Source organism: Pagrus pagrus, assembly GCF_965226575.1.
Source record: "Pagrus pagrus genome assembly, chromosome: 2".
NCBI lineage: Eukaryota > Metazoa > Chordata > Actinopteri > Spariformes > Sparidae > Pagrus > Pagrus pagrus.
Window position 1 is genome coordinate 10,453,823 of NC_140186.1, and position 25,759 is coordinate 10,479,581.

The 25,759-nt window shown below is 41.9% G+C and overlaps 1 protein-coding gene across 10 annotated transcripts in view; it reads left to right on the forward strand.

Moving 5' to 3' along the window:
* The window catches only part of lrba (LPS-responsive vesicle trafficking, beach and anchor containing), a 194,415-nt gene that overhangs the window by 70,371 nt on the left and 98,285 nt on the right, over positions 1-25,759 (forward strand). For all 10 annotated transcript variants that reach the window (XM_084365848.1, XM_084365851.1, XM_084365852.1 and 7 more), the window contains exons 34-36: positions 9,362-9,426; positions 12,124-12,232; positions 23,189-23,355. In XM_084365848.1, coding sequence (XP_084221974.1) covers positions 9,362-9,426; positions 12,124-12,232; positions 23,189-23,355 — 341 coding nt within the window. The remainder of the gene's footprint in view (positions 1-9,361; positions 9,427-12,123; positions 12,233-23,188; positions 23,356-25,759) is intronic.

Below are 25,759 nucleotides of genomic sequence, written 5' to 3' on the forward strand. Positions count from 1 at the left end.
ACACGCACACACGCACACACACACACACACACACACACACACACACACACACACACACACACACTCAGTGAGAGGACCAGGGATTGGCCAGCGTAGTGTTGATTGCTTCAATAAATCATCCAACCAAATTCTCTCACAGCTAATGCAAATGTAATTTTATTGTTGTGTAAAGGGAGAAAGGGAGGGGGGAGAAAGGTAGGGGCGATACGCTGCTTTCCACTGGGGAAAAGAGGAAAACAGGGACAGACTTTCCTTTGGGCTAAATTACAACGTATAATTATTTGTGTGTTTGCTCTCCTTGTGGGGCAGTGAGAGTGAGCCAGCGCCATGATTGATGACATAATTTAGGAAAGTTTGTCGGGCCCTCTGGCACAGGAAGCGCTCACTTCTCTCACAGGAAGTGCCTCCGTGGCCATCTTGTGACTCCTTCCTGCCTTCAAGCCAACCAGCGGAGGGAGTAGACAGAGGTGATTTTGATTGATTTTTCTCCCTCCGCCCCCCACACCTTCATCGGAGATACGATGCGATAGCATCTCTGTGAAATTTTAATTAATTTCCCAAGCTTTGAGATGGAGTGGAGCCAGGGTGAAGGGTCAGGAGGCTAGGGACTGCAGAGCAGTTTTTAATCAGGGATCCTATGAAAGTTGCATTGGCGGCCACATCAGCTTGGCATTGAGGAGGGGATTGTAAACCGCTGTTTGATAGTGCCCCATTTCTAAACAACTACAACGGCACTCCCAATTAAAGGACCATTTTGATCAGACATTAACTGTTGGGGTGGCATGCTGCCTTGTATATTGATCCTGGAGGACTGCTGAATATACAAAATGAGGATTAATGATCAAATACTGTAGCTGCAACAGACTACTGCTTAAAATAGTAGAAAGAGCTGCCACTGAATGTATCTGCACCTGGAATTGTTGTCAATTCAAGATGTACTATGTTTTAAGTGTCAAAAAACACATCTTTTTTTTCCAGTTAATCAGCTGGTTAATTTCTCAGCTGTTACAGTTTCCTATATTTAAATAGCTTCTTTTGCTCAACTAACAGTCCAAAACCCAGTTTACTACCCTAGGAAACACAGGAAAACCATGAAATATTCACATTTGAAAAAAAAAGTTTTATCTATTATCAAAGTTAATACAAATTAATTTCCTGTTATTTCCTGTTGTGCTAATTAGATGACTTCATGTTACTGGAGAAGAGATATTTGTTAAGTTAATGATATCAAGATATAGCCCTTCAAGGTTATTGAATGTCTTGGCTTCCTCAGAGTAGCTCTTGCATATTACATGAAGTTTTCTCACGTGAACCACGCCGTGCACTGAGGGTCTCGCATGCTCTTGCCGCTGATTCGCCTCGACACTTTCACTCTCCCTCTCACACTTGTTTGCTCCCATCTATGTCATGTTTACGGCCGGCGTGTTGTTTCCTGGGTGCATTTCTAGAAGTGGCTTTCACCCAAAACATCTGATTAATAAATAATGCGCTGGGACAAGAGAAAGAGCTTTTCCTTTGCGCTCGCTGCCGTCCGTCCAGAGCTTTGAGAAATCATCTCATCGGTTACTGGACAGTCTACGACGAGCAGAGGCCCATAAATCTCCTCAGTAGCTGCATTTGTGTCCTGTAGATCAGCCATTATTGTCCGGCCCCTCTGTCAGCCCATCCATCCTTCTGCCATTTATCAGAAATACATCCTGTACATGGAGTGGAAGGAAAGGAGGGTGTGGGGTGGAGGGGCGCTGGATTCATGATGGTCAAGCCTAGATAGGAATTTCTGCTGGTCTTTACCTGTCGACAGATACAAAGAACAAAAGAAACGAATGTGGAGCATGTTTTAGACTGTTTTTAGACAATATAGTTTTATTACACATAAAATAATTCTCATTGATAGCCACATTTCTTATGTTCTTTAACCGTTCACAAAAAGTACAACAAACACTTTTTGACTCCTCTCCAATGGTATAGAACAAAGATGAATCAGTCTCTGAAATATCTGCCTCCACCCCAGTACAAAAGTGATGAATTGTTTTTTGTAGTGGTTCTCCTGGTATTTAGAAATGGCAGGAACACCACTGCATGTGGTGCCTTTGTAGTTATATATATATATATATATATATATATATATATTTACATATATTCTGGGGACCATTGATGCAAGTAATCTTTTGATAGTAATTCGATAACATCAGTGTTAACCTGCTAATCCAATATCCACACATTATCATATGTTCCCAGCCAGTCTCACCAAAGTTAACCTGTTTAACAGATGGGCATCTCTCTCTAAGTCAGTGGGGAGAAAGACATTGACTTCCCCAAACACTTGGCTGCTCCTGACCCTTGACCCTCTGACCTCCAGGTTAGAAGGAAGAGTGGCGGAGGCATAGAAGTTTAAACCCCTGCAGTCAGGGAACAGGTCGTGAGTGCACGCTCATCATGCTTCACACAATCAATAGCATAATCTGAGAAACGAGGGAACCAGTTGGAAGCTCGGTGGCCCTGAAAACAACCAGCAAGTTTAACCTTAGTCGCTGTTACTTTTATGTTTTATTAAGTATTCACAAGTTGCTTTTTTGGACAGAAGTCTAATGTTTGAATTGCTAAATAGTCATTTATATCTGTCAGCGGACATATTTCTTGTTCCCCCCCCTGTAAGTGAGGCTTTGATGGATCAAGAGCAGACCGTGTTGTAAGAACCACTTGGGGAGCTGAGAGAGGTGAGAGAAGTGGCGAGGAATGTGATGAAACCAGGGGACAAAAATACTTTCCCCATCATTTTCCTCACAGTCAGACCCCCACCCCACTGTGCAGTTAAACAGGCACACAAGGTTCAAGATCAGTGCAAATCAAAGTGTTATTTTTCCCCTCCCTCCCTGCTCGCCCTCACCCTGTGTTCTGCTCCAGTGCCCCTTTACAGCCGTGCCACGCGGCTCGGTGTCCCTGCCATCGCTCTGTAGTTCGGAGGATAATATCACGCTGTTTATTCTTTGAAAAGGTACTCTCCTGTGAGACGTAGAGAAAACACACTAACACCAACTGGCACTTAATTCTGCAGGCTCCCTATCGTTGCCAACTATGCAGCCAGAGAGGGGGCAGCGGGGTGTGTTGTGTCGGAGGAGGTGGGGGTCAGTGGGGTTTCCTGACAGGAAGTGGAGTCTAGCTGAGAGGGGAGAATCAGACGGGAGACTCCTCAAAAAAAAAATTGAGTGGCTTTTAATTTGGCTCCCAGCCGTTTTTTTACTATGAGCTACCTTCAAGTGGCTCGAGACTGGAGGGCCTCAAGTGGCATGAACGGTTGGTTATTTATACACAACGTATAATCGTGTTTCAAATAAATGAATTTCCCTGACAGAGGCCTCTCCTCCTGACAGGTAAAAAAGCATTACGTTAACAGTGCCTGACAGGTCCCACGTTTTAGGACCTTGGAATGTATTCTTATGTTTCTCCCCCTGCTATCTTCTCTCCACTCCACAAATCTGGAGTGAAAATTCACTTCCCTGCAGTTTTGATCTAGTTAGACTGTGAATGTAGAACATTTCTATATTGCCATTCAGAGGCTAAATCAAGAGCTGCATTAAGATAGACTTTTACTGGGACATTGTATACAGTATCTTTGATATGACTGTTGAAGTCATTAGTTCCCTCCGTGTGTCCACTCATCCACACAGGTACATACAGGTACTGAGAATTATATAGAATTTTGGCAGCGGTAGAAAGAAAGTGTGATTGACAGGCTCAGTTGTTGACTAAGGACGTACTGTACCTTACAGAAGTGTCGTTCCTGTAAATACTGTTTATTACAATTAGGTCTGTCCTGGTTCCAGCTCTGTGTCATTAGAAGATAACTTGTTATCATTATTAAATCTTTCAGTTATAAAACAAATTACATAAAAACAATGTTGCACAGTCACAAATATTTATACATCTGGGAAAAATTGTGCTGCGTTATGATTGTTTTCTTTCTTGTAAATATAGCTTTTTGAATAGTCTAAATCCCAGCCCGCATTCCTAGCCAGCAGGATGCCGACCGCTTGCCTGCAGAAAACTTTGAGCATTTACTTCGGGGAAATTATATGATTCGACAAAAAGCTGTCCAACGAGTACAAAGCTTAAGACGAATTTAGCACCGTCTGATTCTGCTGCATTTTTCCCAACCTGTTTAAACCTACCACATACAACACACACAAGGTAGTCAATCCATCATGGCAGTGAGCCACTTGATCTGATCTGAGAGGCAAGTGAAACTTCTTCTTTCTTCATTATGAATTAAATGTTGATTGCAGAATGTAACGACTATAGAATAAAGACACCACTTTGCTTTCTTTTTGTGGTCGCTGGTTTGAATCCGGCTCCCCGAGCTGCATGTCGAAGTATCCTTGAGCAAGATACTGAACCCCAAATTGCTCCTGGTGAGCAGTTGGCACCTTGCATGGCAGCCTCTGCCATCAGTGTATGAATGTGTGTGTGAATGGGTGAATGTGACAAGTGCACTAAAGCACTTTGAGCGGTCTGTAGCCTGGGAAAGCGTTTTAGAAATGCAAGTCCATTCCATTTTGCTATTTTATCGGCATGGAAAAATGAAGCTCGACTGGCGGGGTCGACCACTCTCCATTATGGGCCAATATGAATGAAAAAAACTCTTCTGTGTTGTTTATAGTTGCGACACTAGGGAAACTGAAACGATCCAGTTGTCTTTGCAGCAGTGGCACGAACAATAATAACACTCCAAAACACTAGTGGGGCAATGTTGTCTGTTTCCACTTTAAGGCCAAACATGTGCTATAATATCCAAACATTTCTCCTCCATAGAATGTTTTGATGCTGTTGACTTCGAGCATCAAAGAGGAAAAGCCTAAACTCTATCCCAGTTATGAGAACAGTGTTTTGATTGATCACTATGAATCAACTGAATGATTCAGTTACTATACGCATTACATCGTTATAAATAAATGAGATGTCTTGCACTTTGTTCATATTCATATTTTTGATTTAGCTTATTTCAGTGTATAATTTCAAAAAACAATTATACACGACACATAATACACTTTTACCCACCCTACTATCACACAATCCAATCTCAAAACAAGAAGTAAACTTACTGTATAAAGACAAAGTTTGTCATCAACTGAAAGTTCAGCTGACAAGAGACAAAAATGTCTATTCTGCTCTCACCAAGAGAGAGGGTTGAACCCAATGATGAGGGCTGCTAGAATAAAAATGAGATTGACTGTCAATAAGCATTATTCTGGCCCAGTCTTTATATAGGTCAGGGTTTTCAATGATTTCTCATAGTAAATTACACTAAAAAGTCTAAAGTTCTTGTAAAAACTAATGAATTACAGTATAACTAAAAAAATCCAGTGATGAAATTGGATGAGGTGATGATTTCATTCCTCAATCAGATCTGAACATCTGTTTCATTTGGAACAGAAACGGCTGCACAGTGTTTCAGTATTCTCGTGCTCCTGCATCATTGAAATCCACTGACATTAAACTGAATCAACCAAATACCAGATCTGTTTCAAGATAAGTTTGAAAGAGCAACTCTTTAAAAAGCAGGGGGATGAAGCACTGCAGGCTTAAATGTACTGTACCCCACTTAAATATACTTCTCATGCACAGCTCAAGTCTCCTAACATGTTTTTGGTTTGTCTGTTTGGTGTACGGGGGGCTTACGTCCTGTTTTTTCACTCTGTGTTAGTGTAACCATGAAAGTGTGAGTCCATAAAGCTGCCGGAGACCCTGCAGTGTAAATATTTTGACATCAGTAAATATTCCCCCAGTTGTGAATTTGAGCACGCAAACACCAATACGAGTGTCTGTTTTTCTTTTAAGCAGATACCATCTGAACACACATGTGGATTGTCTAGTGTAGAGGCACTCGTGTTAAGTTATTCACACACACACACACTCGTTTTCAGACAAAGCAGCATGAATAAGCAAAAAAAATACTGAACTTCTGCATTGATCAGTCAAAAGAACAATGATGGGTAACACATTTGATTTTTTTTTTTATGGTAAAAGTGTTTTTTGTGTGTTTTTGTTTGTTTTGTCTACTCATCCGCACACATGGGCTCTTTTGTTGGTCTTTGCATATGAATGCACTGTTTTCAACATTTGGGTCGCACAGCTACAAAAAACAATTTCTTTGTCTGTTCTTTTTTTTTGCGGTCTTCAGCGCCCAAAGGTTTAATTCGCAATGTCAGGATATGCCACCAACTGTTATTGGTATGTCGTAGGAACTTCATAGCACAGTGACAGAAATATTCAAATTCGTTTAAGATGTTTAAAACATGTGCATTTTATTTCCATCTGCTTTGTCTTTTTGCAGTCTTTGTCATCTTGTAATCAAACTGTGATACTGTTCAAAAAAGAAAAAAATCAGTAGCTCTCAGCCTCTTTAATTCTGCCTCTGCTTCACTGCCACGTTTGACACGAGGATTTATGCTTTTGTCGTCTCATCTAACGTTGTATTCCCATAGCCTTTTCAAATCAACAAATACTTGTGATTATGAGTGATGCCACTGAAAAGCACTAGTGACTTATTTATTATTTCGGGCGAGCCGAGACGTTTCTTTTTTCGGTGTTGGAAAATGTTTTCCTTGTGTTGTGGCGAGCCTGACGTTTGAAAGGCGATTTTGCTCAGGAGGTCTGTGTTTTCTCACCAGTGGTAGTGGTATATTTAGATGTTGATTATGGATAATCAGCTGTAATGACGGAAGTGCATGGCATGTGTGTTTAGACTCAATGCCATCATCATGGAACACAGACCAAACAGAGCTGTCTTATTGACTTCAGATTGAGACAGGCATTTCCTTGAACAGATTCAAACTTTCATTCATACACGCAAAAAAAAAAGGAACCAAACGTAGCCCCTGCTAGCTTAAACATTGGCAAAAATTTCCGATCAGGATCAAGGGGCAGCCCTCTCTCACCCTACTATCATCTGTTAGGAGGTCAGGTTAAAGGTGAGGGGTCACAAATGGCCTCTTGTATCTACTCATCAGGAGTGCTGTGGTCATGGCCCCTATTGCGGTCATAAAAGCTGTGACACCGCTGACCAGGGCCGCCAAAATCCAATATTCTATCACTGACCTGTCCCTGTTTCCTTTTTGTCGCCGGGAGATGTCCCTCAGATCAGGGTCATTGCTTTTTTAATTCAACTAGAAGAGCCATTCCTTAGCCCATAATGACACCATTAGTCTTGCTATCACCTTTGTCTGCGTCCACCAAAACGCCAATGGCCTCCAGGCCGTTCATCAAACCTAATTTAGAGCCGAAGCCTCTCCGAGCTGCAGTTTCGCGATAATCCTTTTATTTCTGCTGAAGAAGCTTTTAGTTTTAAATCCTAACACTCCCGCAGCAAATTCCCAAGAATTTTTAAAGAAATCGCATGGAGGAAATTTAATGACACTGGTTTCCTGGTTCTCCAGAGAGTACGACTCTATTTACGGCCTCACTTCCTGTGGTGTTTATTTGAAATCCAGCTCGCACAGTCTGGCCCACTCTGGAATATCCCCACAGCCACAGGCTAACACTCATGTTTAATGTCCTTCAACTACAGTCTATGCTTAAACTAGAGGGCCCCAAGGCTACTCTCACACATTTCCTCTAGAGCGGGCCTCAGCGGCAAAACCCTCTGCCAGTACTCAACTCCAAAACGCTGTTTCCACTCCCGAGCCCGGACTTTTATTCCCTCTGTGCCCTCTTTATTTGGAACGTATTGTAAACACGGTCAATGCCAATATGGCCCTTCAGGACAAAAAGCAGCTATGAATCGAGGTTAAGTGTTAGGTTGTTGTCTGTATGACGTGAAGTTGGTTACAGAGTGACGGTGCGCAGGCGTTTCAGAAGAATGGTTTCTCTTGGCTTGGTGCATGATTGGTTCTGATGGTTGCACATTTGGCGCGCTGAAAGGTAAAAAACTTCATGGGTTTGAAAGTCGTCACGTATGTATAAATATGTTTGGATGTGTATTGGAAGTTCTTGTAAATTGATCTTTTCCTTCCTCATTGGAGCACTGATATCCTCGTCCCTGTGGGCTCTATAGGTTTACCGAGAGGCCAGTCGCTACGTAAACACACAGTTTCCTCTATCAGCTCGAGAGACGTTGACAGCAGGGTTAAAAAGTTTACGCTTGGATACACATGCATGGACACACGATGCATGTCTTTCACTTTGTAGTTGTTTCGCAACTCACTTAAAACGTTAACTCAATTAAAATCGGTTTGTTAAAATGAGAATTTCTATAAGCTTGAGTAAAAAGTGTGTCATGGGTTAAATCACCTCTCCTGAAATAACTATCGCACATTTATCAACAAATGACACATTTTAATAAAAGCTGAATAATGTGGAATGTAATCGTGACTTCAAGCTGTGATTAATGATTTTTTTAAAGAGTAGTTTGGTAGTTTAGGTCTCCAACCTGAGGTTTTTCGCGCATATTTCTCCATCTCCCCTGAGAGGAAGAAGGGGAAAAAGCGCTGTGAGGTTCAGACAGGCCCCATGACCTTGTTGCTTTATTATTCTTTTGACGGTTGTGTTGGAGGTGTTGAAATATTGAACAGAACATGAGAGACGATGACCGCTGAGTTTCCCTTCTCTCGTTGTCCCTTCGAAGTCGAGGATTTAAAGTCACACGCGGCTGCGGCTGGATTGTTTAGACTGACACCTTGAACCATAACGCTAGTCAAAGAGGAGGAAATTTGTGTATTTACTTGTGATAAATGTACTCTCAACACAGCTCTTTCACTCCTCTCCACTAGCTTGCCAGCTGATCATGTAGCTCGTGCTGACCAAAGCAGTCAGTATACCGTTTATGAGGTTTCATTTCATAGTAGGGTCTTGTAGCAAAAGGAAAGTGTATACAAGAATGGTTTTCTACACGGTCCAAAGGATCTCACTGGAGCTGATAAACTGATTATACTGATTATAGTGCTTAATTTAACTATAGTATATTTTTTTGATGTCTTTTTATTTGCCTTTTGAATTTGTGAGCCAGATGCAACATGATTTCTTTCTGCTGTGTACCTGTCTGGTGTATAGTTTCAATGACAGTAAAGATGACCCTTGACCCTTAATTAATTGATTGACTGCAAATGAATCTGCAATTACTTTTTTTTATTTTTTATTAACATAATTACTTAAGTAGTTATTCATGCAAAAATTGCCATACATTTCCTCAGAATTTCACGCTTTTCTCTGTTTTATATAATTGTAAACTTGAAGTATTTTTTTTTTTCTTTACGGCTGGTCCGGCAAAACAAATGTTAGCCTTATTTCCTAACTTAAAACTCTGTATGATAAGAGAGTGTACAGTTGTTTCAGTACAGTCATGGATATCTTGTGTTTTCACTTGCAGGAATGGCAGAACTCCATCCAGAAGAATGCAGGTCTTGCCTTTATCGAGTTGGTCAACGAAGGCAGGTAGGTAACTCCGACCTGCTAAATGCTGTCCTCTCTCCTCGCAGCAGCACTTCTTCATTATCTTTCTGGCCACTTTCCAATTTCGCCATTCCTGGACCACGTCACAGTCCCTCAGGCACAGCCGATCCCCAAGGCCCCTTGTGATGGGGTGGCTATTTAAGATTCTGGACAACAATCAATAATCGGGGGGGTTGAAGAGGAGCTTGGGAGAGTGAGGATGGAAGATCCTTGAGTTCAAGGCTCCATTCAATACCTGACCATCCCAGAGGGATTTGGGAAAAGGGGAGAGGTTAGGTAGAAGGTGACAGGGCCTGTGATCGCTGGTTCCTCTGTGACACTTGGGAAATCGCTCTTGATTTCCCGCTGTCCCTCTGTCAGTTTATGCCTTTCTGGCTGAGCCTTTATCTGCCTGTAATCATCTCCTCTGTCTCCTGCTGTCTTTTGTTTTTTGTCTGTTTTTCAATTATCCCGACATATGAGCCTCCCCATCCCTTCCTAATAAGACGCTCTCCACATCAGATCCTCTTAGTCCTAGAACTCTCATCAATTTCAGATTTAGAGAGGCTACACTTTCCATTATTGATCCTTTAAAGAATAGGCAAAAGCTAATGAGACTAGCTAGCTAGCTAGTCCTTTGAGTTCTTCGGGGATGATATTTGTAATCTACTTTAAAGGGTTTGATCTTACAGAACCATGACTCCAGTCAGGGTCATACATGTGTATGCAAACTCAAGCCTGGTTTGTCTCTTTGTGGGAATCAAACAGTCATTTAAAAATGATTACAACATGATCTGTTGTACGTCAAATTTCCTACCAGTCTAACTAGCGATCGTTTATTTGATTAAATCCAGATTTTATAGTATACACAAGCAGTCTACCATGAATGTGTTTTGTAAACGCCAAGTAATGAGTTCCTCATTAAATAAAGGCGTTTGGAGGTATTAAAAAGTCTTAAATTGTATTAATAATGGTCCAACATATTTTTTCTTGCCTTAGGCAGCAACTGTACTTGGCCTATTATACACATATAAATCACAAGTTGTTCGACAGTGGGTTGTGCATGCAGCAGGCTGTTGCATCTTCTTTTATATGATCTGTCACTAATGTTAGCCACAGTAGCTAGAAAGCTCATCGTGTCATGGGCAGCTGAAGTTAGTTAAAGCAACTACTTAAATCAAATAGTATTTTGCTGGTTAATCCATCCATCCATTTTCTACTGCTTCTTTGGATCCAGGACACGTTAATTAAATTGATTAACTCTGGATCCGTTCAGATGTTATGTACCTTGTTGTCACAAAGACATACCCACCATGGGACCTTATTTAAGAAAAAATAGGTATGGTAGTGAATGGTGAGACACAAATCATTTTTTAATCCTGTTTGAATTGTGCCATGAATTTAACCATATGTTTGTCAATTTAAAAGATAATTTTTCAACTCAAGGAAGTTGCAGTTTTTCATGAAACTAATGAAATATAAGACTGTGAAAATACCTAGCTAGAAAGACTGCACAGACCAAACAGAAAACTCACAAAAAACCATAACTGACACCTTGTAGAGCCGGTCCTGTATATTAACTAGCTCACAGAACCAACTCTCTTTTCACACAACTGTAGCTGTAAATATGGCCAGATTTATTGTGATTTTCTCCCTTTTTAATGCTTTTTCTGTGCCAAGGTGACGGCCACGTTTGTGTTGGTGACATATATTGAGAGAGACGGTGTAGTTCACTGAGCAAAACTAAATGGTATTTTACTATCTTTACAACAAACTGCGACCTTCTTGCCTTGCAAAATTATCTTTTAAATTGACAAACATCATATGTGATTAATGACACAACTTGTATTGAAAGACAACAGGGTCTTAAGAGAGGATTTGTAAGCATGAAAGTGTGCTTTTAAAAATACCATAAGTCTTTTTTGTCCATATTTACCATCTTAAGCGCAGAGCTCCATAAAGAAGGGCAGTGGCTCGGTTATTGATAGCGGGGCCTCGACGGGGCCATATAGGCTACAGAGGCCCCAGTACCTCCGCTCCCCTGCTGCCCCGTGCTGAAACAGCGGGCTTAGGTTACAGTCATCCCCTGGCCCCTAAACCCCCCCACCCCCACCCCACCCAGCCCCACAGTCAGTCCCAGTCTGCCCCATCCCTCCTCTCTGGCCCCTAGTCTGTTATTGTTCCACTTTGCACAGTCCTGACCTTTAGGGCTGTAGAGAGGTTTCTCTGACCTGCACACACACACAGGCACACACATAACATGCATGTTTCATCAACACTGATAAGAAGAAGGAGGTAGACTACATATGTAACAACATGGGCAGAGATCCTCCCTCCTGCCAGATGCATATCATTAACAAATCAATTAGCACCTGCACCCCAGTTAGAGGATCTGTCTGGTTCGGTTTGGTTTCCAAATTAGATTTTCTGCTTATTTTGCACGGCTCCTTTTCAGCATTTTATGGATATTACATGGCTGTTCCATCTCCAGGTTACCAGATATCACACTGCTGAACAGATGTTTTAAATACGCTGAAGCTCGAGATTTTATGATATTGCTAAACATCTGTCTGACATTTTCCCCACTATGACTGAAGTAAATTGACATCCACATGCCTTCGTATAAAAAGTTTGAATAATGATTGTAAATACATGTATGCAGTTTTCCAGTGAGCTGATGTCCATCTGCCCTCTCCTTAGGCTGCTGAGTCACACCATGAAGGACCACCTGGTTCGTGTTGCTAATGAAGCTGAATTTATCCTGAGCCGACAGAGGGCTGAAGACATCCATAAACATGCAGAGTTTGAGGTAAGATGCGGCACAGTTCTGGCAACCCAGGCGCAGACACACAAGCATGAGAACAAAATGACCATTGACATAACTTTAGATGTAAGAAAACATTAAAGTCTATCCAAAATATATATTGTTATATAAGACTTCTAATGATGCAAGCAGAAACAATACCCTGCAAATTAAAGCTGAAATGTGTAAACTTGTGTGACCTGCAGACCTGGTTATGAGATTGCAAAAAAAAGGATTTTTCAGAAATTAGTAAGTTGGACAGTAATGCTATTGTCAACCTTGTTTGACTCACCGGATATAGACTGTGGCTATGAGCCTACCATTTGCCAACTATTCCAGTTGGCATACTCCTCCGTTTTTGCTGTCTGCTTTTTAGTGTTTTCAGAATCCCCCTCTTTATGGGAAACAACAAGAACCTCCGAAGTAGCAACCTATTTGCTGAAAATGGCAAGTGACTCATTGATGCTCCCTTTACATATGACAATCGATAAGTCATTTTTAAACGATATAACTGTCACCGAACAATCACCTCCCAGCTGTTCTGTAGTCTGTGTCAGTGGTACTGCTATGTTGGTCCGTATCTGTTCGCTTTCAGAAAACTAAGAAATATGGACGAAATGAACGCGGACGAAGCTTTCTGTCTGCATCCATATGCATATTTAACGTTGAGCATAAATGAGCCTTAACCGTAACCTGGTTGCTAACCGTACTTACGTAAACAAGCTAGCATTTGTTACCCTTACTTTCGGTGGGATTTAGTTATTTTATGCCAGGGCTATCCTTCCCTTCCCTTTCCTACCATTTTGCAGGGGCACCGTCTCTTCATCCTGGGCTTTGCAATGCCCTTGGCAATTATGACTGGTTTGATGAAATACAAATAAGTCAGAGCCTTTCCCCCTATGATGGAATGATAATGGGTGCTGACTATTGTCAGCCTGACATATCTGATCAGCATTTCCTAATAGAACAGTGTGTCAAACATGTTGTGCAGCGCTGTACTACAGAGTTGAATATAAAGATGCATTGAAATAAAACAAAAAAAAACTACTTAAATTGTAGCCTCAGAAGAATAAGCGAAGATAATACGATTAGTGAAGTATTCCAGTACAGGCTTTTTGCAGCAAAGAAAATCAAGCATAATCAATCCGTCAAATTTTTCCCCAGTGAGATCCACTGGGAGTCTTGCTAAGCTTGGACAATTAGGTCCATTTGTAGACTTGGATCCATCGCACCTTTGACTCCTTTGATGGAAATGTTGAATAGTTGATATTCCAGTCAGTGCGAGCACAGAGGAGCTGATCCAATGACTACTTTAAACTTGTCCGTCAAGCTCTAAGATCCGTCACAGCAAACCTGGAGGATAAATGTTTACTTTTCAAACATAACCCGTGCTAATCGTGAACACACACACAAAAAACACACAGACTCACTGAAGTAGTTTGAGGCTGGAGATCACGCTTGGCACATATCACTAACCAAACATTGTGTAGTGTTAATTTATCCCCGTGCCTCTCCGTCTAACTGCTGCCTTGCCCCTGAAACATAACTTCTCCCCCTCCTCTTCCTACCAGTTCTCAGCACAAATGTTGCCTTTCACGTATAGCTGCCGGGCCAACTCTATCCTGACCCATGGGCACCCTTCGTTGCCCCTTTCCCAGTCCAACTCTGCTGAACTCCCCCCTCTCTGCTTTCTAGATCTCACCAAAATCATTTCCTGTCCTGCTGAGATCCTGTCCATTATACTCCCGCTGGGGGTGTATTTTGCCAGTGACAGGGATATGGCATTCTCCCCTCTCTTCCATCCCTCCCTCCTTCTCTCCCTCATTTCTCAGGAACCTGCCAGCACTAAAAGCTGCAGACAGACCTGAGAGGTGCTGGCCTGAAGGGCTGACTGTGTGTAAACCCACCACCTCCGCCCCCAAGCCTCGGCCCCCACTTTGCAGTAAAAATGTGATGCTTTTTTTAAGGTTCAAGGAAGGGTCTCTGTTACATTCGGGTAAAGTGAAATCCCTGAAGAGTGCTGAAAGTCAATCAGAGGGGCGGAGGCACAACTCTTGCACATCAAAGTTTTGTCAGTGATTGCTATGTTTTGCTCTCTGTCTTGGATGGGCTGATTTTCTGCATAATTGTCATCTTGTTCTTGTGAAGCCAGTGTCAGTCATCTGCACAGCATTATCTGACATGATCTGACCTTATCATTATCAACACAGACTGTTGGAGTACAGTAAGAAAAGGAGTACAGTATTTGTGCTCTTGCAGAAGTTAACAGTATGTCGGGGTTAGACAGCTGTCTTCATCTGACACAAGTAAAAATGGCTCAGTATGTTGCCTGACTGGCAGACGGACAGACTTGGCAGCCAGTCCGCACACAACAGCCTCGAATGATCCTGCTCTGCCGCGGCCTCTCGCTGTGGCTGCAGGCCAGACACTCTCCGAGAAATGGAGAAGGGATTGGGACATGGTTACACAAAATCCCAGGTACGAGTCCCTGATTCCACTTTTAGCATTCAGCAATTTGGCACTGCAGGTAACTGACTGATTGTCCCAAGCTCTCCAAATCGTATTGATTGTTTAGATTTTTTTGTTTTTTTAAAATGCTTTTTGTCTATTCTCTTTCTGTACTGTTATATTTGTTCTAGCTGAATCTTTGGTACAAAGGTTACTTAAAAGATTTATACCTCTATTCCTTTATACTCTTATGGAAATTCACTGTATTTATTTAGCATATTACCACTCAGATGAGAGATAACCTTTCATACAACTCACACACCGATGGAAGAGCCACTGGAAGCAAATTGGGTTTTAGTATCTTGCCCAAGGACACTTCGACATGTAGACTGCAGGGGCCAGGAGACGAACCTCCGCCTCTCCGATTGGTGGATGACCACTCTACCCACCCCTCTTAGTATATGTACCTTATGTCTAGATATCAAGAATTGTATGTAAGCTATTTAACTGAAAGAATTCAAGTCCTATTTTCACCTTCTGCTAAGGAGATTATGTTTTCGTCTGTACGTTTGTTGGTTGCTTGGTTTGTCAGCAGGATTACACAAAAAACTACTGATGCAGAAATTCTTTCTCACTTTTTTTAACATTGTAAGATGAGGCATTCGCAACATTTTTGTTAATTTCTCAGGGAATGATGCATGGATCTTGATGAAAAAAACAAATTTGACATTTGCAACAGCAAATCTGGCATATTTATAAATAAATTATATATAGTGAGTGAGTACAATTTGATCCAAATAAAAAAGATATAACAGATAAAGTGGATTTAAATATGTTTTGATATTGGATTAAAGAGGACTATTGGGCCTTGGCGAAGGTATGCACTCTACCGATGCCACTCTGCTGACATTAACCTTTAGCAGTACATTAATTTGTCTAAAACATTACATGAATAGTCTTTGATACTTGTTTGGTAAAAGAGTGCAAATGACAGCCGAGGAGGAGACATCATCTGTTTTCTTAGCTCTTCTTATCTACCCTGCTCTCTATAGTCATTTTTGTTATATATATCATTGTGGGCCTATATTAGTACAATACTGAATGCAGTGAAATAGGTTCAGTTTGTTACATTTCCAAATGAAGCAGCACTATTAGATACATGGACTGTCACTCAATAGACTGCAAAAATACAACTAATGGAAAGTTATAGCTTTCCATTTGAAACTTGCTCTGCCTTTGCAATCTCCCTTAATCAGATACCCACCACAGCTCGTCCCAAACTATGTTTCACAATTGAATTCCCCACTTAAATGCAGTTGCTCCTCAGTGACCTCTGAGAAGGAGTGAGCCCCTGATAAGTCTTGCTCTGATATTGCTGTATTGATTTTTGCCTCCATACAAGCTCTGCTTGAGCCTGCTGGAGCCAACGGTTTCATTTTGCACTGCCACAATAAAAATAACAGGCCAATGAAACACCCCCCCTGAGGGCGGGGGTGCAGGGTTTTGAAATAATTTTCAGCTATGTCCTAGTTTTTTTTTTTTAAGTGTTGTTCCTCTGTATTGTGTTGCGGTGACGGTCTGGGTTGGGTTATTGTTTTGTGAGAAATAAAGCTGAAAATAGGCGTCTAAAATGACTCATTTAGGGTGTCATTGTGTTCGACTGGAAGAGTGGAGGTTTGCTAAATCATGCGGCGTCAACTGCATCCTCCTTCACAATGCTATTCTGCATTAAATAGCTGCTGTTGTAGTTAATCTACAGCAAATTCCCAGAAAGGGGAATAATTCAATACATAAAAGCAAATTTATGTTTGCTCCTTGTCAGACTTCATATCCTTGTGAAGGCAGTGATAGAGAATTTAGATACCCCTTTGCCTCAGAGACATAACATATGCTTTCTCTGTCTCGCTGTCTCTCTCTCCTTCTCCCTCACACTCTCACTAGCTCTCTGTGGGACAGAATTGAGTTATCTTTGGCCCTGAGAGTAAGTTATTACAGTGGGCTTAGGGTGAAACAGATGAAGATAACTAGGGAGAAATCCAATTACCTTTTAGGGTTCTCTATCTAAGAGGATCCTTAATGTGAAGGAGATCTGCAGATCGGATGCTGCTGCCCAGCACAGCAAGTGATAGACTCTGATATCTTCCAGAGGAGACGGAAGGAGATGGAGCCCGAGAGATAGAAAGGAGGAGAGAGAAATCGAACTCCCTCTTTTTATGGGGTTGTTCATTAGGGATGAAATGTGGTGGGCTCAGGGGCACAAGGGCAGATAAGAAGGTCCAGATAGGGAAGAGTGAGCAAGACCCAAGTCATTCCTATTCTCTCTTACTCATTCCTTCTGCTCAATCTTTTTCTTTTTTTTTTTTATATACCCCCTTGATTCATCCCCTCCTGTTATATGGAGTAATTGAATTGACTGTCTGAGAGATCCCGTGAAAGCCAGACGATAGCAGCTAATTAGCGCTTGGCGTCATTGTCTCCCCTCTGCTGAGCTTGTAAAACGATCCGGTCCTTCTCCTCACGTTAATGACATTAACATTGAGCTGATGCTCATTATGTTCTATTATCATAGCAACAGTCTCTGGAAACTTGTGCATCACAGAGCTCAGTATCACAGAGAGAGCTTTGGCACGAATGTACTGTAATAGCTTAAGTTATGTCCAGAGATTACCTAACTTAAGCTATTACAAAACATCCCGATTGAAATATAAACAGAAGGCAGATCAGGTCAATTACTCCACAGAAAACTCTTCAAGAGAATGACTTTTATTGTGAAAACAGAAGCAATATGCTGCATAAAGGTTACACACACAGGAAGAGCCAGAGAACCACAACTCCCAAAGGCTATTTACACCACATCATTCGCAGCACTCGGAGTGATAGCTGCCACCAACTGTAGCTTGCTGTCATGTAGTTGTCGCAACTGTAATGTAGCATGTCAGCAGGGCTGGATGCCCGGACACCTCATTATGTGCAAAACTGCTGTCAAAAGAATGAGAGAGAGAGAGAGAGAAAAAAGGAACATGTCTATATATGTTATAGCATTGTTGCACAAACCACCAAGATGTCAGTCCTTTTTTAAAATGGCAAACTTGAGCAACTTGAGAAATTTCTTCTAGTGGTAGGAAAGAGCTCTTCAAGACTGAATCAGAATCATGTTTATTGCCAAGTAGGTTTTCACATGCAAGGAATTTGCCTTGGTCTTTTCATGCATAACAATAAACATAGTATGAAAAAATATAAATCAAGATGAAAGCAAGCGGTGCAAGTCGAGAAGCATAAATGGATAAAATAAAATTAACAATAACATGAAACTAGCATGGCACTCAGTAGAGAGCATACAGGGCCAAACAGTTCCCTTTAATTCAATCAAGCCTAATCCAATATCAAAAACATATAATCCGCTAGACCTGGATGTTTATTTTGATCTGCATCAAATTGTACTCACTCATTGATACCAGCCCCCCAATTATGCTAGATTTTTTTTCATCAAGATCCATGCATTATTCTCAGACAGATTAATGGACATGTCAAAAACGCCTTATCTCGCAGTGTAAATGAAATTGAGAAAAAATTCTTGGGTCTGTTCTTTTTATCCGAATCCATACCCAAAGTTAATGGGGTCTTTGGACCCATCCTCCATCCTACTTTCGTTTATATCCTGTCTGGAGCCTCCTGCCGGACAGAAATGCCTCAAAAAGTTTGCGCTCGGGGTGGGAGGGGTCAGCCACAATCTTACCTGCTTGCCTTCAGGTCCTGGAGAAGTACAGGTCCTGGAGGGATGGCAGATTGCAGCTGATCCCTTGTCCTTGGCAGTGGCAGCAGTGTGCCAGATGGTGAAGGTTGGACTGAATGATGGCAGTGAAGAAGTGCACCATCACAGTCTTTGGCAGGTTGAAGTTCTTCACCTGCCACGAGATTTACATCCTGTGCTGGGCTTTAAGGGAGCTGATGTTCCTGTGTCACCTGAGGTCCTTGGTGATGACGGTGCCCATTAAGTGCAAGGACTGGGGATGGCGATTGGGGTGGTTTGGTTCTTTCTGTAGTCCACAGCCATCTCCACTGTCTTTAGAGCGTTGAGCTTCAAGTTGTTCTGTCTGCACTGAATGACAGAACAGTGGAAATGTATAGCAAGTTGGTATCATTTGGCGATGCTTCCGATACCTTTTTGGTAGATGCTTTTTAATGTATTTTTTTGACTGTCAGAAGGAAGAACTGGAGAATTGGTGCAGAAGATGGTTGGAACAGTAGTCTCAGTCCCACTCCCTTCTCTGTGTAATGAAGTCCCCAGGCACCGCCTCTGCAGCTGCCATCATTATGTGTGACCAGCTAACCTCGAAAAATGACTTTACTCCACAGTTTCCTTTGATACAGTCTCTTTATAGAGCAGGATAATATTCTTTTTGTTGTTTTATTTTTTTTTTCCCATGAGCAGCTGAAGTTAAGCCCATAATTCAGGGTAAAAACAATTTTTAGCACATGCTGAACAGACTACAGTGTGTTGTGTTTTGTGGCTTTTCCCACAACCTGAGCATAGTGTCACTACCCTGTATTCATGATCACAGGCAACGGTCAATCCGAGGGACATGTATTTTTCATCTGGTCGCGTCCTTCCTTCATTTGACTATTTTTCACCTCCAGACGACAGTTTAACACGTATGATTTTTCTTGTGGCATGACCTTGAAGCTGAGCTGGAGTGTGATGTGGCGAGAGGAGGATGCGGTTTTGCAGAGAAAAGAGGTTTCTGGGTAGGAGAGATGAAGAGGCTGCCAGCTGAGCAGGCTGACCAGTCCATTAAAGATCAGCCACAGACAGTGTGAGGGGAGGAGCAGGAGGGAGGAGGAGGAGGAGGAGGAGGAGGAGAGAGATACTTTGATAAGTGTTGCGCCTGCGTTAACCTTGATGGCCGCTAGCAATGGGCCGGTGCCAGCAGCAGGGATCAGTTTCAACTGGATTAGATTATTTTTTTTCCGTCTGTGCTCCAAGAGAGGAGGGAAAAAAAATCAATACTTGGGAGCACGGCATGACAGGGGCATCATTTCAGAATTGAAGTGGCTGTCAGGCATTGTCATTTGGTGACTTTTGTTCGCCATTGTACTTTTAAGCCCTCATTTTTCTCCCCCTCCTCTTCCCTTCACTCGTTTCTTCCCTAGCCCATTGTCTGAATTCCCCCGGTGACATTTTATGTTGCAATTTGAAAACTCGAGGGCAAGAGATCAAGTGCAAGAGAATCTCTTTGAAACCAATTGGTGGACTGGTTCAGCATCTACTTTTGTTTAGCGACCCCCATCCTCCTTTTTCTCATTTCATCCTCTTGTCTCCCTAGACCTCCATTGTGTTCCAGGAGGAATTTATTTGTAGTGTATTTGCATTCTTTGATACCAGACAAGGACAAGCCTGATGTCTCGCCTTCCTCTGGACAGTTTCTCTGCCCGTTTGTAAATGAAACCCTCTGGGAGCGCTTGTCGACGGATGTGAGAAATTGGAGATTCTCGCAGAGCGATAGCCCAGCCTTGGAGAGTGTGCAGCCCTGATGTGCCACCAGTGTCAAGACATTGCAAATCAAACACTTTAATAACATCTCTGCTGGTTTTGTTTCTTCCCCCTGTTCTCCGACAGAACCTCGAGACCCTGGTTTTGTCAGTCGGCTTGTTGAAGGCTCGCTGTGGCACGGCACAACCACTAGACCTCTCTCTGTCACTCTAATTGATAAACATAGGGCTGATATCTTGTAATGAGCCTCCATTCTCCAGCCTATTACACTGGTTAACCCTCTCAACCCAGCGAGGGAGAGGAGGAGGGGAGCCGAGGCATCGTCTGACAACAACCACAGCATTTAGATAAGGCTGACACTGTTACAACACCGCCGGCATTGTGAAACTCTTCTCCTCGTTTCCCGTGCTTATTATTTGTAGAATCAGCACAGCAAAAACACGAGCCAGTGGTGGAGCTAACAAGTTTTACGAGAGATAGCTCATTTGTGTGTTATGCTCTTGTCTTGTCTGAAAGAGATTCAGTAATGTTATTAAAATGCATGCGTTCCAAAGCTTTGTCTCTGAATGTCTCCATTTTCCTCCATTATGTGATTTTAGAGATGATTATGGTTCTTTCCACTCCCTAGTCATTCCCTTAGCAACCCATTTCCTCCAAAAACTCCAACACACATCCATAGTTATTTATTTGAACTGTTGATGAATTATGGGAGACACGACTCAGTGTAATTGACTCGATTAATGCCAGCCATTATCATTTCGTCTTCACCAAGCTGTCTCCTCCGGCAGAGCAGGCACTCGCGCCGGGCCGACCCTGTCAGCCAGGCCATGTAATGGAAGGTGCTGCCCATGATTACAGTGTCGCAAGTCATAACGGTCTCACCGCCAGCGAGTTGTGCCCTGGTGACTGTCTGGGTAGGAAGCTAACGGAGCATAGTCCCTTCTCTTCAGCTGCCCTCGTTTAACTTTGTGAATGAAAGCGCTCGCATGTCTTTTTATGGTTGTTTTCTTGTCAAAATATGCACACGGACTTCTTCAGTCAGTCCAGAAGAGGCATGTTTCTAATTGCAAATGGGAACAGATACTTTTTAATTTACTTCTTATGTTTCTTCAGAATTCCTTGAAAGGAAAGAGAGAGCAGTTTCTTTGAAAATACTCCAAATGCTCCTATTTAGGTTCTGCCTTTTATCCTGTCTGTTGATGGCAGTGAATACAGGATGATGCCAGCTGGGAGATTTAGTTATTCGCTTTAACCTTCATAACAACATAACATAATAAGTCCTTCATAATAGCCCTGCATATTCTCTGACTTCACATCAACGGAATGACCCCCAGAATTAACAGTGACTTGTCTTTTCCACTTACAAGCAAATCCAGCTTTGGGTTTTAATGGCACTACTTATGTGTTCAGCTTTTTTGGTTGTTGTTTTAGGGGTGAGACTGTGAATTTGGCCTTTTCTCCTGCCGTCGACTTTGGCTTGGGATATGAGGAAAGCCTATTACAGCATGGAGGGTTTGGGTGTTTGGGCAGGCTCAACACACAGGTGATGAAGTGTTTGTTTATGGTTATGAGTTTGAACCCAGCGCTGTTGATTAGTACTGCAGACTTTACGTGTCTCAGACAGGGGCAGATGGAAATGGACTTTTTATAGGTGTGCTACTTACATCTGTTTAAAGGACGGAAATCCACATAAGCAAATGGATCATTTCAACTTTTATTCTACGGATAAAATGTTTTTGTCCCAGACTGGCGTATTGTTAACCTTTTATAAAGTATAACAAACAGTGTCTTATGCAATAACGTGATGCTGAGCATAGCTAGAATTGTAGCATTTTGAACACGGTCCCCTTCCTTTGGTCCAGCTTTTTGCTAGCCTTCAGTGCCACTGATCAAGATTAATGGACATGCAACACACACACACACACACACTCGCGCACACACACACAGCAAAGCGAAGCATTCTCTGGTTGAAAATTTCAAACACTTACTCAGAAATTCCTTCTCCGTACTCCCTTTACTTTGCTCGTTCCCGGGTCATCCTGCTGGAAGGTCAAGGCCCACTTTAATGTCACACAAAGAGACACAGATTGATAATTAAGGCCCGGCAGGCTGCAGAAAAGCCCCTCTAATGTGATTTATACCTATAGATTTTCTGTCAGATATGAAATGTTGTCGTTCAAATTGAAGAGGAGGACCCATTATAAAGCGCTTTACTGGTAACTTTGGAAAAGCAGGTTGCATTTGTTCAGTTGATACTTACTGTGTATTACTGTTGTACCAATGGGTGAGTTTAAGGTTAATTTGATAAGGAGAGTAATACACATCTGAAGCAGCATTAATAATTGAATGAGCTTTTGTTCTTAATACCGCAGCCATTTGCTTCAGCTACAGAAGGAAATACAAATACACCATTGCAAGCCTGATGATCTGTATGGCTCTCAGTGCTATACATAGCACATGTTTTTCCTCTTCCTCTCCTCCTGTTCACCTTCAATAAGAATATAACTTTGAAACATTTGTTTCAAAGTAAGCTGTGAGTTTGCAATTGATATTGAATCTGAAGCAGAGATTGGAAATCAGCACACTGTTTCAAATTATCTGTATTATTTTCAGAAGGTGTTTTACTTTTAGCATCGCTGCAGAGTTCAAAGGCCCATTCTGATAACAAATTCTGACAGAGAAAAATGTCCTCCCTGTGCATTGTGGGTATCGTGTGATTTGGTGTGCCGGAGGGCATTAGTAAATACGTGTCCACTGTTATTAATCAACATGACATGAGGGCAGAAATGACCCTTTTCATTTGGTTCCACTCAGAGTTTCTATACGTGAAAACACTATTGTGCTCGAGTCTGTATTGTTCCTTCCTATAGATCAGTTTTTGTACACGTTGGTTTGAAGATGCTAACAGATTTTATGATTTATGTATATACTGTAAAATCCATTCTCTTGAAACATTTGTGCATGTGCTTGCAATGTATACACTTGCAAAATGTGTCATGTGTTCGTTCCTCTTTCCTCTGCAGTCTAACTGCGCTCAGTACGCAGCGGAAAAGCGAGATGAGGAGAAAATGTGTGACCACCTGATCCGAGCTGCCAAGTACCGCGACCATGTGACAGCCACACAGCTCATCCAGAAGATCGTCAACATCCTGACTGACAAACATGGAGCCTGGGGAAGCTCTGCTGCAAGGTAAAACAAAAACCAAGACTAAAACAGAACTTTTTTAAACATGCTAATTGGGATATTCTTACATTATTGAGTTGTCATTTTACTTTAAGGTAAGATGGTCATTAGGCTATAAGGTTGTCATGATACCAGAATTTTAAAATGTGATGCTTTACTAAAAGAAAACAGTCCTAGGCCCACAAAATAGGATTTTTCCTTTTTTAAAATTAATTTAATGTTAATCCCTGTGCAGCCTTGGGCTGAAAATTGTAGAAAAAACACATTTTTTGAATATAACTTTCAGTGCTATCGAATTGGAAAAATAATACCATTTGAAAATGTGGTAACAAAAAAGTATTGGTAACACTTTCTATGAATTGTCTATAATGCGTTATAACATATTATGAACATACTTACGTAATGCGTTATAATGTGCCCATAGCGCTGTACTTATAAGGTCAATTATCAATGGTTATTGTTGGAAAGTATAATGAATATTCATAAGTGCTTATAGCTACAACAATAAAGCATTATAGACACATTCCAGTGCATTATAAGTATGTTCATAATGTGTCATAATGCATTATAGGCATGGGCTTTATAGAAATTGTTACCAAAGTATCAATGGTGACAACATTGTCAGACTTTACCGCAAAAAATGAATTTGTCGTAATGTGGGGAAAAATCCTGTCATGAGGATGTGTCTGCTCAGCCACATGGCTTCACACATATACACATAATGCATTTCACATTATGCCCATGTTTAATCCATCCTTACTACATAGCAGTTTTTTTCGTAAATTGTTTTGTAAAAAATCTCTGACTCTGAATTCTGACAGTTGTGTTTTGTTCTCCACACACCAGGATATTTTAGACAGTAAGTGAAGCATTGTATAGAAAAGCCTTTAATCACGAGGATGCACCTGTTTTTTTTCTTTCTATGAACCGTGTTCATCGCATGTAATTTTCTCCGCCTGAAATTATTCAAACCGCTGTAATCGTTTTAATCTCATCATAATCTTTTCTCATCCCCCAATACTCATGACTTTGATTAAATTAGATTTGCAAAGGTGAAAATGTCAGCTGTGGGTTGAATGATGCATTGACTCGGGAGAGAGATGAAAGCCATTTAAACAGCTCCGCTCCCATTAAGAACAGAGGGAACCCAATCCGCTGTGTTTGTTTCGCCAAATAGGCAGCAGAATCCCGTGCAGCTATTCCCTAATGATGGCTGTTTGTGCAGGTAGTGTGTAATGGTGAGCTGGAGAGACGGCCGCTGGCTCACGCTTGTTAGGCTGAACCAAGTCTCCAGAGACTCGTCTGGCGAGGGTTAGTTTGCTGTTGGATCAGGAGTCTATCTCTGGCTGCCTTTGTTTTCCTTTTCTCTTATATCAGGATGCGGTGTATTATTTGTCATATTTTTCATCCCTTGATCCCATCTGCCTCCCTTTCCTTTTTTTCTATTAGTCTCCATGTGTACTCACACAAGGCTGTGCTATTTACTATGGAGATTGTGTTCTACGAGCCCTGGCCAGAAAAGTCCCCCATTACCGGCCCTTTATGCCGTTGCGCTATTGATGGTTTTCCTAATGGCTGCCGATGGGCGCAGGGAGCCATTGGCACTGGGCCTTGGAGTGCAGCGCTCTTTTAATAAATCACAATCAGTCCTGTGCCATTACATCAATATTTTTGGTCAATTACTGTGAAGGTCAGGTGGTGCAGCTTCGCACTGGATCCCGTGGTATGCAGGCGCAGGAGAAACATCTGGTGCTGCAAACTCCCAGAAAAAGAACAAGTTAAAGGAAAAATTGGTCACAGAAAAAAAAGTCACGAGCGCACCTGAGTACCTGCAGGCGTCCTAATGCAAGAGATGTTCTTTTCCTAATTATTTACAGGCAGCAGTGTGCTGCCTGTAAATACAGACGGGAGGGGAAGGACGGATGCACACAATGAAACCGGCAACCTTTCTCCAGCTGTGAAAATGAAATCCAGGAACACAAAGACAATACGCTGCTATGATTACGACCTTTTGTTACTCGGGTGTAAAATCCAAGCCTGCCTGCTCACATGCCATAAAAACGTATTCCCCAAAGTTTCCATTCAATAAAGAGTCTGAAAATGAAAATATTATTTTCTCACAAGCTGATGGGAATTGTTGTTTCCTCACGGCAGGCATCTAATATCTTCTGACATAGTGTGACCCGCCTGAATGCAATTTGTGTCTTAATATCCAGCTTACAGCGGCCCTGGCCTCTGGAGGAAAGAGGTGTTAGGTGATTTTCCCTTTCCCATTCCCCTGCTTCGTCTTTGCTCCGTCTGCGGTTCTCTCTCTCTCCGGCGCAACATACAATTTCTTTCCTGGGTTTTTTTCTCACTCCTTGTCCTTTTACTCTTTCTTGTTTCACTATCTGCTTCAGTTGTATCACCG